General features: G+C 39.7%; 1 protein-coding gene and 1 non-coding gene across 2 annotated transcripts; one reads left to right on the forward strand and one right to left on the reverse strand.

Moving 5' to 3' along the window:
• The first annotated feature begins 3,379 nt into the window (after positions 1-3,379).
• Positions 3,380-4,417, forward strand: LOC136385636 (melanoma-associated antigen B18-like). The gene has a single exon (XM_066356739.1). It carries the CDS (start codon positions 3,380-3,382, stop codon positions 4,415-4,417), a length of 1,038 nt encoding a protein of 345 aa, XP_066212836.1.
• Positions 4,418-11,027: 6,610 nt separating this feature from the next.
• LOC136386622 (U8 small nucleolar RNA) lies at positions 11,028-11,165 on the reverse strand. Its single transcript, XR_010747987.1, has one exon. It is a non-coding gene; the product is annotated as a U8 small nucleolar RNA (small nucleolar RNA).
• Positions 11,166-15,158: the final 3,993 nt, after the last annotated feature.

A 15,158-nucleotide genomic window follows, 5' to 3' on the forward strand; every position in this document is an offset into this window, starting at 1 on the left:
TAAAATATATAAAGAACTCATACAATTCAACACCAAATAAACAAATAACCCAATTAAAAAATGGGCAGAGGACAGACACTTTTCCCAAGAAAACAAATGACCAACAGATATATGAAAAGATGTTCACCTTCACTAGCTATTAGAGAAATGCCAATCTAAACTACAATGAGACACCATCTCACACCTGTTAGAATGGCTATTCTCAACAAGACAAGAAATAAATGTTGAAAAGGTTGTGGAAAAAAAGGAACCCTCTTTCACTGCTGGTGAGAATGTTAACTGGCACAGCCATGGTAGAAAACAATAAGGGAGTTCTTCAAAAAAACTAAGAATAGAGTTACCATATGATCCAACAACCCCTCTCTTGGGTATGTGCCTGAAATTGCAAACATTTATTCACAGATGTGTACCCCTATGTACATTGCAGCATTATTCACAGTGACCAAGACAGAGAGACAATCAAAGTATCCTTTTTTTTTTGGACAGAGAGAGACCGAGAGAGGGACAGATAGGGATAGACAGACTGGACAGGAGAGAGATGAGAAACATCAATTCTTCGTTGCGGCATCTTAGTTTCTCACTGATTGCTTTCTCATATGTGCCTTGATCAGGGAGCTACAGCAGACCAAGTGGCCCCTTGCTCAAACAGATGAGCCCACACTCAAACTGACAACTTCAGGATTTCAAACCTGGGTCCTCCGCATCCCAGTCCATGCTCTATCCACTGCACCACCACCTAGTCAGGCAATCAAAATGTCCTTTAAGCCTGACCAGGCGGTGACACAGTGGATAGAGCATCGGACTGAGATGCGGAGACCCAGGTTCAAGACCCTGAGGTCGCCAGCTTGAGTGCGGGCTCATCTGGCTTGAACAAAAGGCTCACCAGCTTGGACCCAAGGTCGCTGGCTTGAGCAAGGGGTTACTTAGTCTGCTGAAGGCCTGTGGTCAAGGCACATACGAGAAAGCAATCAATGAACAACTAAGGTGTCACAACGAAAAACTGATGATTGATGCTTCTCATCTCTCTCTGTTCCTGTCTGTCTGTCCCTATCTATCCCTCTCTCTAACTCTCTCTCTGTCTCTGTAAAAAAAAAAATTGTCCTTTAATAGATGATTAGGTAAAGAAGATGTGGTACATATCATATATATACAATAGAGTACTACTTAGTCATAAGAAAAAAAATACTGTCATTTGTAGCATGGATGAATCTTGAGAATATCATGCCAAGTGAAATGTTAGACAAGAAAAGTCAAGAACCAAATGCTTTCACTCCTATGTGGGATATAAAGCTGACAGCAACAAATGAACAAAGAAAAAGAGAAACAAAAGTTCATAGACACAGACAACAGTATGGTGGTTACCAGAGAGAAGGGGAGAGATAGTAAAGAGTAAAGAGGGTCAACTATATGGTGACGGAAAAAGATGTGATTTTATATGGTGAGCACACAATGCAATATACAGATGATGTGTCGTGGAATTGTACACTGGAAACCTATGTAATTTTATTAACCAATGTCACCCCAATAAATTTAATTAAAAAGAAAACAAAATAAAGCATAACAGACAGTTCTACCTACAGATATAGTTCAGCTAATAATCTCAGAAGAAATAATCGAATTAGAGAGTTACAATTCAGCAGTCCCTAATAAACTATTGGATGACAGTGGTGCTCCTCAATGACTGCCAACATCACCACAAAGGAAACAACAGACATTATGTATCTCCTAATGAAATTGCAGTGTCACCTCTGAAACAGTTTTGCCAACAAAGACAATTGGAATTCATTCTGTTAACAGATAGAGAAGAAAAAGCATTTGATCATGTGCAGAAATAAAAAAAAAATAACCTTTGGTAAAAATTCAACACCACTTCATGGTAATACCTTTTAACAAATTTACATTTGAATAGAATTTCCATATTGTAAAATCAACAGCAAACATATGTAAGTGTGAGATGCTAGGCACATTTCCAATAAATTCATCAACAGGAAATGAAGTTATGGTACAAATTCTATTGTTCAAATCTGGACTGAGTTGCATAGCCAGTGTACAGCCATGCATAGAATAAAAAATAAAAGTTATGAGTAATAAAAAGGGAGAGATAATACAATCCTCTAATTAAAAATTGCAAAGAAATTGACTGCCAAATATTCAAATGTATAAGAAACTTCAGGAAGTTGGTATAGAAAAAGCAATATTCAAAAGACACATGAAAAAAGAGGTAACAAAATTGTACATGATCTCTATGGAAGCAAATATAAAAATATTACTGTTAGACTTAAGTAAAAGAAGTCTCTAAGAGAGGAATATGCTATGTTTATTCATGGTGAACATAATATTGTACAGATGTCAATTGTCCTTAAATTATTTTCACACTTGTTCTTACCTGATGAGTTTAACCACACATCCATAGATGAGTGGTAGACCAGCACGTACAAAGCATCAAGCTAATACACTGAGTGGGGACTAAGGAAATAACTCTCCTCAAAATAAGGGGCTCCCCTACAGTGAGCCCCCCTTACTGTCAGTCTTGGGAGGCACCAGGCATAGCTGCTAGACTCAGGTTCCAGCTTACTTCCTATTGGATGTTCAGAGAGAAATGAGAGCCTTGGTCTGAGGCCATCTTAATCAGGTTCCCAGAGGGAAAATTCGAAGTCCCTGTCAGGAGTCAGGAAACACCCCTGTTTGAGTTCTGCATGATTCCTCTGCCTCCAGAACCCTACCACTGAGGTTATTCTAGGAAGCCTGGGTAGGTGTGGCTGGAAGTGCTCTCTCTGTCTTCTGCTGTACCAACTCAGAAGTTAAGCCTTTGGTTCAAGAGGTGTAGCCTCTTATAACAAAGGATGGAGTCACAAGATTGGACAGATATCGAGGTGAAGAACATTTATTGGAACTAAAGGAACACACTCCTCCCAGAAGTGAGGCGATACCACAGCCCACAGATCTCTGTGCTACCCTGACCACCCTCCTCAACGTGTCCACATTAAATGGCTCAAGCTCAGCTATTGGACCTAACACCCCTTCACTTTCACCTAAGGAATTGATGGGACAGGAAGCCTTGATCTGAAGAGGAAGCCTCAGGTCACCAGAAGGAGGAGTCAAAGGACTGGTCAGGAGTCAAGTTTATTATCCTGAGTTAGATTGGACGTGTCAAGCCCGCAGTAACAAAGGCGGTTCCCAGAGTCCTTCACTCTCCTCTTTTGTGGCTTCCTAAAACCATATCCTTGAAAGGTTACCAGCAGAGGTGGCTTTTCTTGGAGCCAAGGTAGAATTTCTCTATTGGGACTATGCACACCATCTCTTCTTCTGTCTTTTAGGTTGACCTGCTCATCAACCTAATTGTTTGAACTCCTACCTGCTGTCCCTGACTGGAGTCATCATGCCTCGAGGTCAGAAGAGTAAGCTCCGTGCCCGTGAGAAACGCCGAAAGGCTCATGCTGAGATGCAGGCCCAGGCTCTGAGGGATGCTGGCGTTTTTGCCACAGAGGAAGAAGAGTTCTTCTCCTCTGCCCCGGCTGTCCCTGAAGACAGTCCTCAGAATGTGCCGGCTGCTGAACCACCAAACACTTCCCAGGAGCCTCAGAACACCCCATCTAGCACCGATGATACTACTACAGCTATTTCATGCACCGATTCAAATGAAGGTGCCAGCAAAGAAGATGAGGAAACTTCAACATCCTCAAAGGCCTTAGAGAATTTCCGCAGAGATCCTTTAAACAAGAAGGTGGTTTTGTTGATGCAGTTCTTGCTGCAAAAGTATCAAAGTAAAGAGCTAGTTACAAAGGCAGACATGCTGAAGTTTGTTATCAAAAAGTACAAGAATCATTTCAACGAGATCCTCAGGAGAGCCTCTGGGCACATGGAGCTGGCCTTCGGTATTGATTTGAAGGAAGTGGATCCCACCAGGCACTACTACATCCTTGTCAGCAAGCTAGACCTCACCTGCGATGAAACAATGAGTGAAGAGGACCTGCCGAAGACCGGCCTCCTGATGATTGTTCTGGGTGTGATCTTCATGAGTGGCAACTGCGCCCCTGAGGAAGCTATCTGGGAAGTGTTGAATCTGATAGGTATCTATGCTGATAAGAATCACATAATCTATGGGGATCCCAGGAAGGTCATCACTAAAGATCTAGTGCAGCTGAATTACCTAGAGTACCACCAGGTGCCCAACAGTGATCCTCCTCGCTATGAGTTCCAGTGGGGCCCAAGAGCCCATGCTGAGACCAGCAAGATGAAAGTCTTAGAGTTCATAGCCAAGATCTATGATACAGTCCCCAGTGCCTTCTCAATCTGGTATGAAGAGGCTTTGCAAGATGAGGAAGAGAGAGCCCGTGCCAGAGCCGCAGCCAGGGCTCGTATTGCTGCCAATGCACGCTCCAGGGCCAAAGCCACCTGTTCCTCCCACACTAAGTGAAGTCCGAGGCAAGTTTTTCACTATTTGCTTGATTAAGTATATTAATGTTCTGGAAGTGGAAAGCCAGGATGGGGTTGGAAAGTATACATAATCTTTGTGTTCCTATTGTATATTGGTAACTTGGAATATTTATCTTTCGTTTCTTTTTCTTTGTTTTAGGCTATATTTCAAAGTTGACATCTGAGACAGATTGTTTTCTTTGCAGAAGAAAAGAACAGTCAACATTCTAAGTAGTGGATGGCCAGGGTGGGTCTAGAGGGAACATGGAATTCCTGTTCAATGTGGTAAACTTTAGACTTTTATCTTTTTTTTTCTTTTCTTCTTTCTTTCTAAATGTTGACTCCTTCATAGAAGGTTTAAGTCACTTCAGAATCAGAATGACTAGAAAGTTGAAATAATTTCAGAATCAAAATTTATTAATGCTTTTAATTTCCTGTTTATTTCTGTTTAATAGATTTAAGGTGAAGAGTGTTATTATTTTGTGACAAAAATTAGGAAACCTTTCATATTTACTGAACTAAAACAACAAAGCATGTAATAAGCATTTTCTTGGAAATGTGAAAAATTTAGTAGTAAAATTATTGGGATCAAAAGATAGAGGGAGGAAAAGTCAAAGATGTTCAGTTCTTGGTTTCCCTTACTCATTTCAGTCTGTTGCTTTATAAAAATAAAAACGGCATACCTGGATTTTTTTAGCTTTGTAAAGAATGTAAGAGAAATAAAATGTTTATAAACGAGAACTCATGTTTACTGTCTCATTTATTCCCCAACTATTAATTGAGAAACTGCTTTTCAAAAGTCCTGTGTTAGAAATGGGAAAACTAGGGTACAAAACTCCCATGCCCTTAGAATTTCACACTCAAGGAGAAGTAATAATAGAACATTACTCTCTAAGAAGTAAAGGACAAGTAAGAAAGAGTAAAGAGAGAAGGAGGCAGGGAAGGGGTTGGGAGAAGTGAGAGAGTATCTGGGTGAAAATAATAAGGTATAAAATCCCTGAAGAAAGGCTGTTTGGGTTTGGGGAAACTATAAGTCATCCCGTAGAACAGGGGTCGAGAACCTATGGCTCGCGAGCCAGATGTGGCACTTTTGATGGCTGCATCTGGCTCACAGACAAATCTTTAATAAAAAAAATAACGTTAAAAATATCAAACATTCTCATGTATCCATTAATTTCCTGCCGCTCATGGTTGCAGGTGGCTGGAGCCAATCACAGCTGTCCTCCGGGACAACACTAACTTTTTATTGGTTAATGCATAACATACACGGGTCGTTGTATGGCTCTCACGGAATTACATTTTAAAATATGTGGCATTCATGGCTCTCTCAGCCAAAAAGTTTCCCAACCCCTGCCATAGAAAAATACACTGTTAATTTAAATGAGGTGGTAGGCTAGATGAGGCTGTGGAGCTGTTGAACAGAGGCCAGACAGACAGATGATGTTTGTTAGTATTGAAGGACAAAATTCTGCAATGGAAATTTGCTCTTAAAAGTCACCTCAGTATTGTCTGACCAGGGGGTGGTGCAGTGGATAGAGCGTTGGACTGGAATGCGGAGGACCCAGGTTCGAGACCCCGAGGTCGCCAGCTTGAGCACAGGCTCTTCTGGTTTGAGCAAAAAAGCTCACCAGCTTGAGCCCAAGGTCGCTGGCTCGAGCAAAGAGTTATTCGGTCAGCTGTAGTCCCACAGTCAAGGCACATATGAGAAAGCAATCAATGAACTAAGATATCACAACAAAAAGCTCATGATCGATGTTTCTCATCTCTCTCCATTCCTGTCTGTCTGTCTCCATCTGTCTCTCTCTCTGACACTCTCTCTGTCTCTGTAAAAAAAAAAAAAAGTCACCTCAATATCATCAACAAACCAAAAGAAAGCTTCTTTCTGGGGCAAAAATGGGAGGTGCCTGTGCTTGTATTCAGTTGCAGTTGAACAAAGAGCACAATCAAGGCTCTGTGTACAGAGTCTTCCAGGGATTTCTGAGAAATAAGGGTGATACTCCCTGGAGGTGGGATGCCAAGAAGTTACTATATTGGCTCTCTTTTCCTTGAACTGCATAAGCTCCTAATGAATTAAGAGAGGGCTTCGTATCTTGTAGTGATGAAATGAATGAAAAAAGGAATGGTTTGGATGGAAAGGCATCTACCTGGGATGAAAGGAGTTGGTTCTTGACACAAATTCTAGGACCTCTGAGTTGCATCCAACTGAGGAAGCCTTTCTTCACCCAAATTAAGTAACTTATCCTCAAATGGGGAAATTCACTTAGTTTCACTTACTAAGCAGCATTATGGGTGAATTTGGTATCATTTTTTTTTTTTTTAGAAAACTTCACATTCTGTGACATCTCCTGAATTAATAAAAAAAATCGATCTCTCCAGGGGGATGGTAGCATCGTCTGCAGTAATAATAATAATAATAATAATAATAATAATAAATCATATGATAACTGCCTTTCATTTAATACCTCATATTTTCTAAATACCCTGCAAGGTGCTTTATATACACTGCATACATTCCAATGGTCTCACAAAATAGGGCTTATCAGACATGCATTGCAGATGAAGAATTTGTAATTTTCTCAAATTCAAATGGCTGGTCAGTAAAAAAAAGATGGGATTAGAACCCTAGTCCAAAAGCTTCTAGAGAGTACACTTTTCCATTTCTCCAGCCTGAGGCTAATTTTCTGTCTTTATCCTGTGTCCTTCCCACTACTCCAAAATGTAGCACAGACAATTAAAAGCAAGATTCTTCTGCACAAGTACTAAAAGCAGTCCTGATGAAAGAAGGTGAATGTGAAAATAAGGCACAATTTCGGGATTATCTCTGGATTTCATTTGCTGAGGATCCTCCTGTCCTTCGCCTCAGAGTTCCTTGAGAGCTAACTCTGCCCAGGTGCTAGCACAAGTCCTATGCCAGTCTGTTTCTGCATTATAGCACTTTTCCCTAGCAGGGGTCCCCAAACTTTTTACACAAGGGGCCAGTTCACTGTCCCTCAGACGGTTGGAGGGCCGCCACATACAGTGCTCCTCTCACTGACCACCAATGAAAGAGGTGCCCTTTTTGGAAGGGTGGTGGGGGCCGGATAAATGGCCTGAGGGGGTCACATGCGGCCCACGGGCTGTAGTTTGGGGATGCCTGCACAGGGTGCCCTTCTGATGAAATTGAGACCCCATATACTGACCAGTTCTTCACTGTCGTCTGGACACTGCACCCTGTTTCCTGCCCTCCCCTTCATTAGAGCGTGCCAACTCTTTGCAGATGTACTGTGAAGGTACCTTCCTCTCAAGGGAAACGTTGACATAAAGTAGCATAAGAATAATCCAAGATGGTGCACTGGCAGGAGGCACCCAGAACGGACATGTCTCTGAGCCATGTCTGTCCTGGATTTTTAGATACCATATAATGTATAACCACAGTCCCCCCTCATCTCTACAACAGTCTCAAAGTATATTCCAAATGAGCTGGTGATTACAGTCTTATTTCTTCTGGAATACACTGGTAATTGAAGGTAGGGTATTTTTGTAAACAACCCAGATATTACCACTTGGATTTTAAAGGGATGTGTTATTTGAGACTGGCTACTGAGCTCATACACTGATGAGTGAGCTTACCTACGTAGTCAATACCCAAAGCTTCCCTCGGGTGTTGGAGATGGAGAAAGATCATTGAAATCACTTTGCAACTAACGTCTACTGAGGCTGAATTCTTCAAAACTTAGAGGCTTTCTAAGAGAGGAAAAATGTTTTCTTAACAGCCATGCTATTTTTTTTAATGTTCATTTCATTGATTTTAGAGAGAGGAAAGGAGAGGAAGGGAGAGAAAGGGAGAGACAGGAACATCAATCTTTTCCTGTCTGTGCCTGACCAGGAATTGAACCAGCAACCTCTGTGCTTCAGGATGATGCTCTAACCAAACAAGTTACCCAGACAGGGAAACCACGCTATCTTGAACAGCAAAGATTAAAATAATGCATCATTCTTCTGCTGCCTCTTACTTCAGTACTTGCTCCAGAGGAAAATGCTGGCTTTTTCCTTGTGCTTACTGACACCTGTCAAAGTTTCCTGCACGTTCAGCCACACTGAGGGTTTCTAGGACTCAAGGTTTTAACCATGCTTCAATAGAACATTCTCATCCTAGTAACACTTTACGGTTTTCTTCAAAGGTAAGTGCAGAAAGGTGCTATTGAGTGAAAAAGGTAAATTCTCCCTATTGACATCTTATAGTATCTTTTTGAACACTAAATGTGATTCAGTATTTGAAAGCACCTCCCACATAGACTAATGGGAAAAAATGTTGCAAGGCAAAGTAATTCCACCAGGGAATGAGGAGGGGTGTTTTCACAACTTCTAGTAGTTGCTTTTGATTGAGCAGCTACTATGTAACAATTCATGGGAGAGATTGCATGTGTTAATTCCAGCTACTATGTAACAGTTCATGGGAGAGAATGCATGTGCTAATTCACATGGTATCTTGCTATCTTTCCTGGGTTGAAAGAGAGACTATACATTCCCAATTCAGTTATACTTGTGAAGGGTCATGTGACTACTGACGACACTACAATGTGAACATAAACAATGCTTGTCACCTCCAAGCCAAAATATTTGAAAGCCATTATGCTACCTCCATGTTTTCTGTTCTATTCAGCAACAAACCAGAGATTCCTTATTGGAAAGTGGAGACACTTGATGGGATCAGCCTGGATACCTGGGTCATGTGACAGCGACGGCCCCTGCCTGTCCACATCACATTTTACATATATGAGAAATAAACTTTTGTTGTTTTAAGCCGGTGCAGGTTTGCAAATCTTGTCTGCTGCATTAGCTAGCAGTAACTTTATCTGATTCATGCACAACTACAATTCTTGTGGTTAGATGTATTTAAATAATTTAATTACAAAGGTAATAGTACATATATTCTTGTTGAAAAAATTCTACAAATACAGATAAATTACAATGTCCTCCTTTCTTCAAAATTCATCCCCCTCCTCAGAAGTAACCACAATTAACAATCTGATGTATGTCATTTTAAAGCTGATCTGACATTTTTTCACATAAAGATGTACTATAAAGATATATTGAATTTTTCACATACATCATTAACAATGGACAGATTGTTCTGTCTTTTGACCTTGCCACTTAATAAAATGAATGCAAGATGTTTCCATGAGAGCACACAGAGATCCACCACACTATTTTAACTATTGTCTAGAATTCTATTTTTATAATATGTTTATTTAGATGTAATTTATATATTTAAAAAATTGCACCACTTTAATATGTACACGTTGATGCATTTGAACATATGTATACACCTGTGAAATCATCACAATGATCAAGGTCATAGACATAGGCATCATCTCCAAAAGATTCCTGTGTCCCTTTCATTTTTTTTTCTCTTGTGGTAAAAACATTTAACATGAGATCTACTCTCTCAAAAAATTTAGGTCCTGGATGATTGACTCAGTGGTAGAGTGTTGATCTGGTGTGTTAATGTTCCGGTTCAATTCCTGGTCAGGACAAACAGGAGAAGCGACCATCTGCTTCTCCCTCTTCCCCTACTCTCTTTCTCTCTCCTCTCCTCCCATTCCCATGGCTTGATTGTTTCAAACACATTGGCCCCAGGCATTGAGGATGGCTCTGTGGAGCCTCCACCTCAGGAACTAAGAATAGCTTGGTTGCAAGCTTGGCCCCAAATGGGCAGAGCATAGGCCCCAGATGGAGTTTGCCAGGTGGATCCTAGTCAGGGCACATATGGGAGTGTCTCCATGTATCTCCCCTCATCTCACTTAAAAAAAGAAATAAAATTAAAAAAGTAAAAATAATTTAAGTGCATAATACAATATTGTTAACTATAGGCACTATATTGCACAACAGATCTCTAAACCGTATTCATTTTGCATAACAGAAACTTTATACCAATTGAACAACTCCTCCATTTTCCCCTTCCCCATTCCCTGGTAACCACAGTTCTACTCTCTGCTTCTATGAGTTTGACCATTTTAGGTATTGCATATAAGGGACATCATGCAGAAGCTGTCCTTCTGTGACTGGCTTATTTCACTTAGCATAGTGTCTGTCAGTTTCATTCATGTTGTTGCAAATGGCTAGATTTCTTAAGTCTGAATAATATTCATATATAAATGGATAAAGAATATGTGTTATATAAAAAAAATGGTGTCAGAAAATTTGTGTAGCACCATCTATCTTTGATGGATATTTGGGTTGTCTCCAAAACCTGGCTATTGTGGATAGTGTTGTGAGGAGCATCAGAATGCAGGTATCTCTTTGAGATCCTTATTTCCATTATTTTGATTATATACCCAGCAATGAGATTGTTGGAACATACAGTAGTTCTGTTTTTAATTTTTTTGATGAATTTCCATACTGTTTCCTGCAGCAACTACACCATTTTGCATTCTCACCAACAGTGTACAGGTATTCAATTTTTCAACATTTTCACTGATATTTAATTATTTTTGTTTTGTATAATAACTATCCTAACTGGTGTGAAGTGATGACTCATTGTGGTTTTGACTTGCATTTCCCCAATGGTCAGTGATACTGAGTGTCTTTATGTACCTGTTGGCCATTTGAAGGAGAGATCGTCAGGAAGAATGAGATAGGAACAATCAAGGTGTGGCAAGTCTTGCTTACACAGAGATGTTAATCAAATATCATGGGAACTCCAATCATTATGTTCCAATCTGCCTGCCTCCAAAATGAACAAGTAAGAATTATCTTACTTCTGTTTATGCAATAATTAAACAGTCTCCTCCTAATGGACATATAAATTGTTTCCCATTTGTTGCTATGATTAATAAGACTGAAATCAACATCTTTGAACATGAAATATTGGGCAAATGTGCATGCTTTCTCATCAGAAACACATAGCAAAAGGCAAACTTGATTAAAGAGGGCATAGTGTGCAGATTAAAAATTTTGACACATATTGCTGAACTTCTGATCCCAAAATGCCATCCCAATTCAGAGTCTCTCACATTAATGTGTGTGAATGCCTTACATTCTCACAAGCATTTTATTTCATCAGTCTTAAATTTTAGTCAAACTTTAGGGTGAAAGATAATGTCTCATTACTATTTAAAAAATAAATTGAGTATAGTGTTAAAGTAATCCATTATGCTGAATAGAGCTGAATTTCTGCATTATTATTTTTTTTTTACAGAGACAGAGAGAGAGTCAGAGAGAGGGACAGATAGAGACAAACAGACAGGAATGGAGAGAGATGAGAAGCATCAATCATTAGTTTTTCATTGCAACACCTTAGTTGTTCATTGATTGCTTTCTCATATGTGCCCTGACCATGGGGCTACAGCAGACCAAGTAACCCCTTACTCTAGCCAGTGACCTTGGGTCCAAGCTGGTGAGCTTTGCTCAAACCAGATGAGCCCGCGCTCAAGCTGGCGATCTCGGAGTTTTGAACCTGAGTCCTTCGCATCCCAGTCCGACGCTCTATCCACTGCACCACCACCTGGTCAGGCTGCATTAATGCTTTGAGAACCCAGATTCTTTTAAGCATACTTTACTCTGACGTATCAACAAGATGCCCCTCCTTTACTTTGAAAAGCAAGGACTTGATCAGAATGATCAGCTGATAGGCAGTGGAGCCAAGCAGGATACCCTTAGTGAAGATCTGAGGTCAGATCCATTGCCGAAGTCCATGAGAGAGATTGTATGTAAAAAGCTCATCTAGAGAGCCCAAGGCTGGCTGGAAGTCAGCATTCTGGATCTAGAGTTCAGCATAAGATGGAGAAGGGACAATCAAAAGAGAAGGTGAAGAATCTGGGTGGAAGGTCCAAAACAAATTTAAAAGATAGACTTGGCAAGTCTCTGAATTGCCACTACTAAACTAGAAGTTGTGAGGTGGTCTGAATGAGCAGGTCTACTGAGTGAAAGGACTGGAGGCATGCCAAACATCCCACCCTACCTTAGAATCCTCCTTGCTCACCATAGGACAGAGTATAGAGAGCATCTAGTGATGCTGGGTGCTGGGAGAGCTACATTTCTTAGATACTCTGGTGATTCAGTGCCCCCTCCTCAGTGTTCCTGGCTGAGAGCTGTGTTGATGGTTGCTGGAGATTTTTATTTCCACTCTGTGTACAATGTCCTCCTCCACTGAGTTTGGGGCAATATGAATAGGCATGTTTGGTAAGTGATGACAGTTGAGATAGGCCAGAAATACTGATGAGCAGGGAAAGGGGGCCTGCAACTGCAAGAAGGGGGAAATTGAAGGGAGATGTCCTGAGCCTAAATCCTGAGGCTAAAGGGCTGAGTGTGGACATGTTGGTAAAGGTAATCTAGATGGTATCCCCAGCTCAGACTGTCCGGCATGGTTCCTGAGTTCTTGGCACGTCAGATGCCAGTGTCCTGTGGCTGTTTGGTGGCCGATGTTGCCAGCAGATATGTCCTGGAACAGTAAGGTGACTCAAAATGCAAACATTTGCGGAGTGGATGGAGAACCCATGGAGATGGCCGTTTCTTATTCAACTGACCGTGGAATCCAGAATTATCATTATTATTTTTATTATATTATTATCTATCTTTTTATAATAATTTTAATATATTATCTCTTATCCAGGTAATAATCTAGACTAGGTGGACTTAAAAAATTCTGAAAGCCAATCTCAAGGTTATCATATGATCAGTACTACAATGTAAATTACTATTCACTGTAGGAGGTTACTGTATAATGTTGAGATGATTTGTGTTTCTATGGTTACATACATTGCTTAAGTGGCAAATGAGTCAGACTGAAATACAGCAAAGGAGACAAGAAATATGCTTTATTTGCCTGTATAATCTCATCAAATATAATCTCTGGCAACCACTAGTCTATACCATAAAGCTTGGTATATTTTCCCTTAGCAGATTTTTTCTTTTTATTTTTGATTGCTGCTTTATCTTTTCCACCAATCATAACCTGATAATTATTCCTTACCTATCTTTCCACATTAACAGGCAAAAGTTTCGTATCCCATCACGTTTGCATTGATCTGCATTTTATTTGAAATCACTGTCTGTGTCTATCAGAAGCATATTTTCATCAAGTGACCAAGTAAATTTCAATAGAATTCAGAAGTTCTGTCCTATAAGTAAAGAAGAACTGGACACTAATAATTGTACAAGATGTTGCAGCTTCCTTGTTTATTTAAAATCCTTTAGTTGGAAATTATTCTATACTTGAATAGAAATCATAAAAAGTATTAGAGATTTCCTGTGGTTTTTACAACCAGCTTCAAAGAAATGTTAACATTGTGATAGTACATTTATCAAACTCAGAAACTGAAATTGGTATAATAGTATTAAATTACAATCAGATTCAAACAAACATTCAATCAGTGCTTTTTGTTGTTTTGTTTCCTTCAGTATATCACTAAATACACTTTTGCCACATGAATAAATTTGTGCAGCCATTACCAGAATAAGGCTCAGAACTTTTCCAAAACCCAAAAGAAACTCCCTACCACTCCTTTTTTGTAATCACATCAAATGTAATTCCTGGCCACCACTGTCCTATTCTTCACTAGTATAATTCTCTTCAATTTCAAAATGTCTTATAAATGCAGTTTAAAATTATATGACTTTATGGGATAGGCTTTCTTACTTAGCATAATGCACTTGAGGTACTTGGGGTCCAATTCACATTGTGAGTAGTTTATCCTCTTGACTTCTGAGTAGTATTCCCTTGCATGGATGTATAGTAGTTTGTTTCTCTATTCATTCGTTGAAGGAGATTTGTGGTATCTCCAGTTTGGGGGTATTATAAGTAAAGTTCTTACGTACATTTGTATATGGTGTTTTGTGTGAACATATATTTTCAGATGTCTAGGGTATATTCTCAGAAAGTGCCTGTTCTACCATATGGTAGCATCGGCCCATTATATGGTAAGTATATATTATATTTAACTCTATAAGAATATGGCAAATTGTTGTCCCTTTTAAATAGCTTCAGAATATAAGTTTATAAATCAACACTTTTTTTATACATTCATTACTCTGTATTGTTGCAGGAGAGCAAATCTCGAAGGATTGACACTCAGATAACTATAAGGGGAAAAAGAGAATTTGTTAATAAAAGCCAGCAAAGCATGTGGGGCTATAGCTTCAAAGACATGTGCTCCCCAAAATTAGATTTCTTACATCTTTTATACCCTTTACAGAACATAAATTCACATTCATGAGTCTCGTGATTCCTTTGTCTTAAGGTATATTCGTCAATCACATGATTTCAGGATGGGAGGGGGCTTACAGGATGCCAGAGGATAATCATTTGTAAATCTCCATTAAGGAGAAGGAAAGGGGAGAGGAAAGGGCTACTCAAATCTCCCTTCCCCCTCCTACATTCCTGGCTTTTTTACCTTCTTTCCCCCAGGTGTGGAGAAGGGACGGGGTCCAAGTCTCCTTCTTCCTTCTATTCAAAACCTTCTAAGTATGAAAACCTCTTCATTTACAATATAACAGTCCTTCGTAAGCAGGAATGCGATCGGCCATCTTGAGCTGGTGTAAATTACACACAAGTATAAAATCATATTTACAAACTCTCTCTGAATGCTTGGCCTAACTTATAAAATATCCTTGAAGCCTCTTATCTCAAGGGGGATTTCCTTTCTCAGTATTAGATTTAAAAGTAGGAACTATGTAATTTGGATATCAAATTGGGAAATCTATCATCTCATTTTGCCTTCTGGAACAAGATATCATGGCATTGAGCAGGTATGTCTTTGGAA

This window comes from Saccopteryx leptura, chromosome X (assembly GCF_036850995.1).
Source record: "Saccopteryx leptura isolate mSacLep1 chromosome X, mSacLep1_pri_phased_curated, whole genome shotgun sequence".
NCBI lineage: Eukaryota > Metazoa > Chordata > Mammalia > Chiroptera > Emballonuridae > Saccopteryx > Saccopteryx leptura.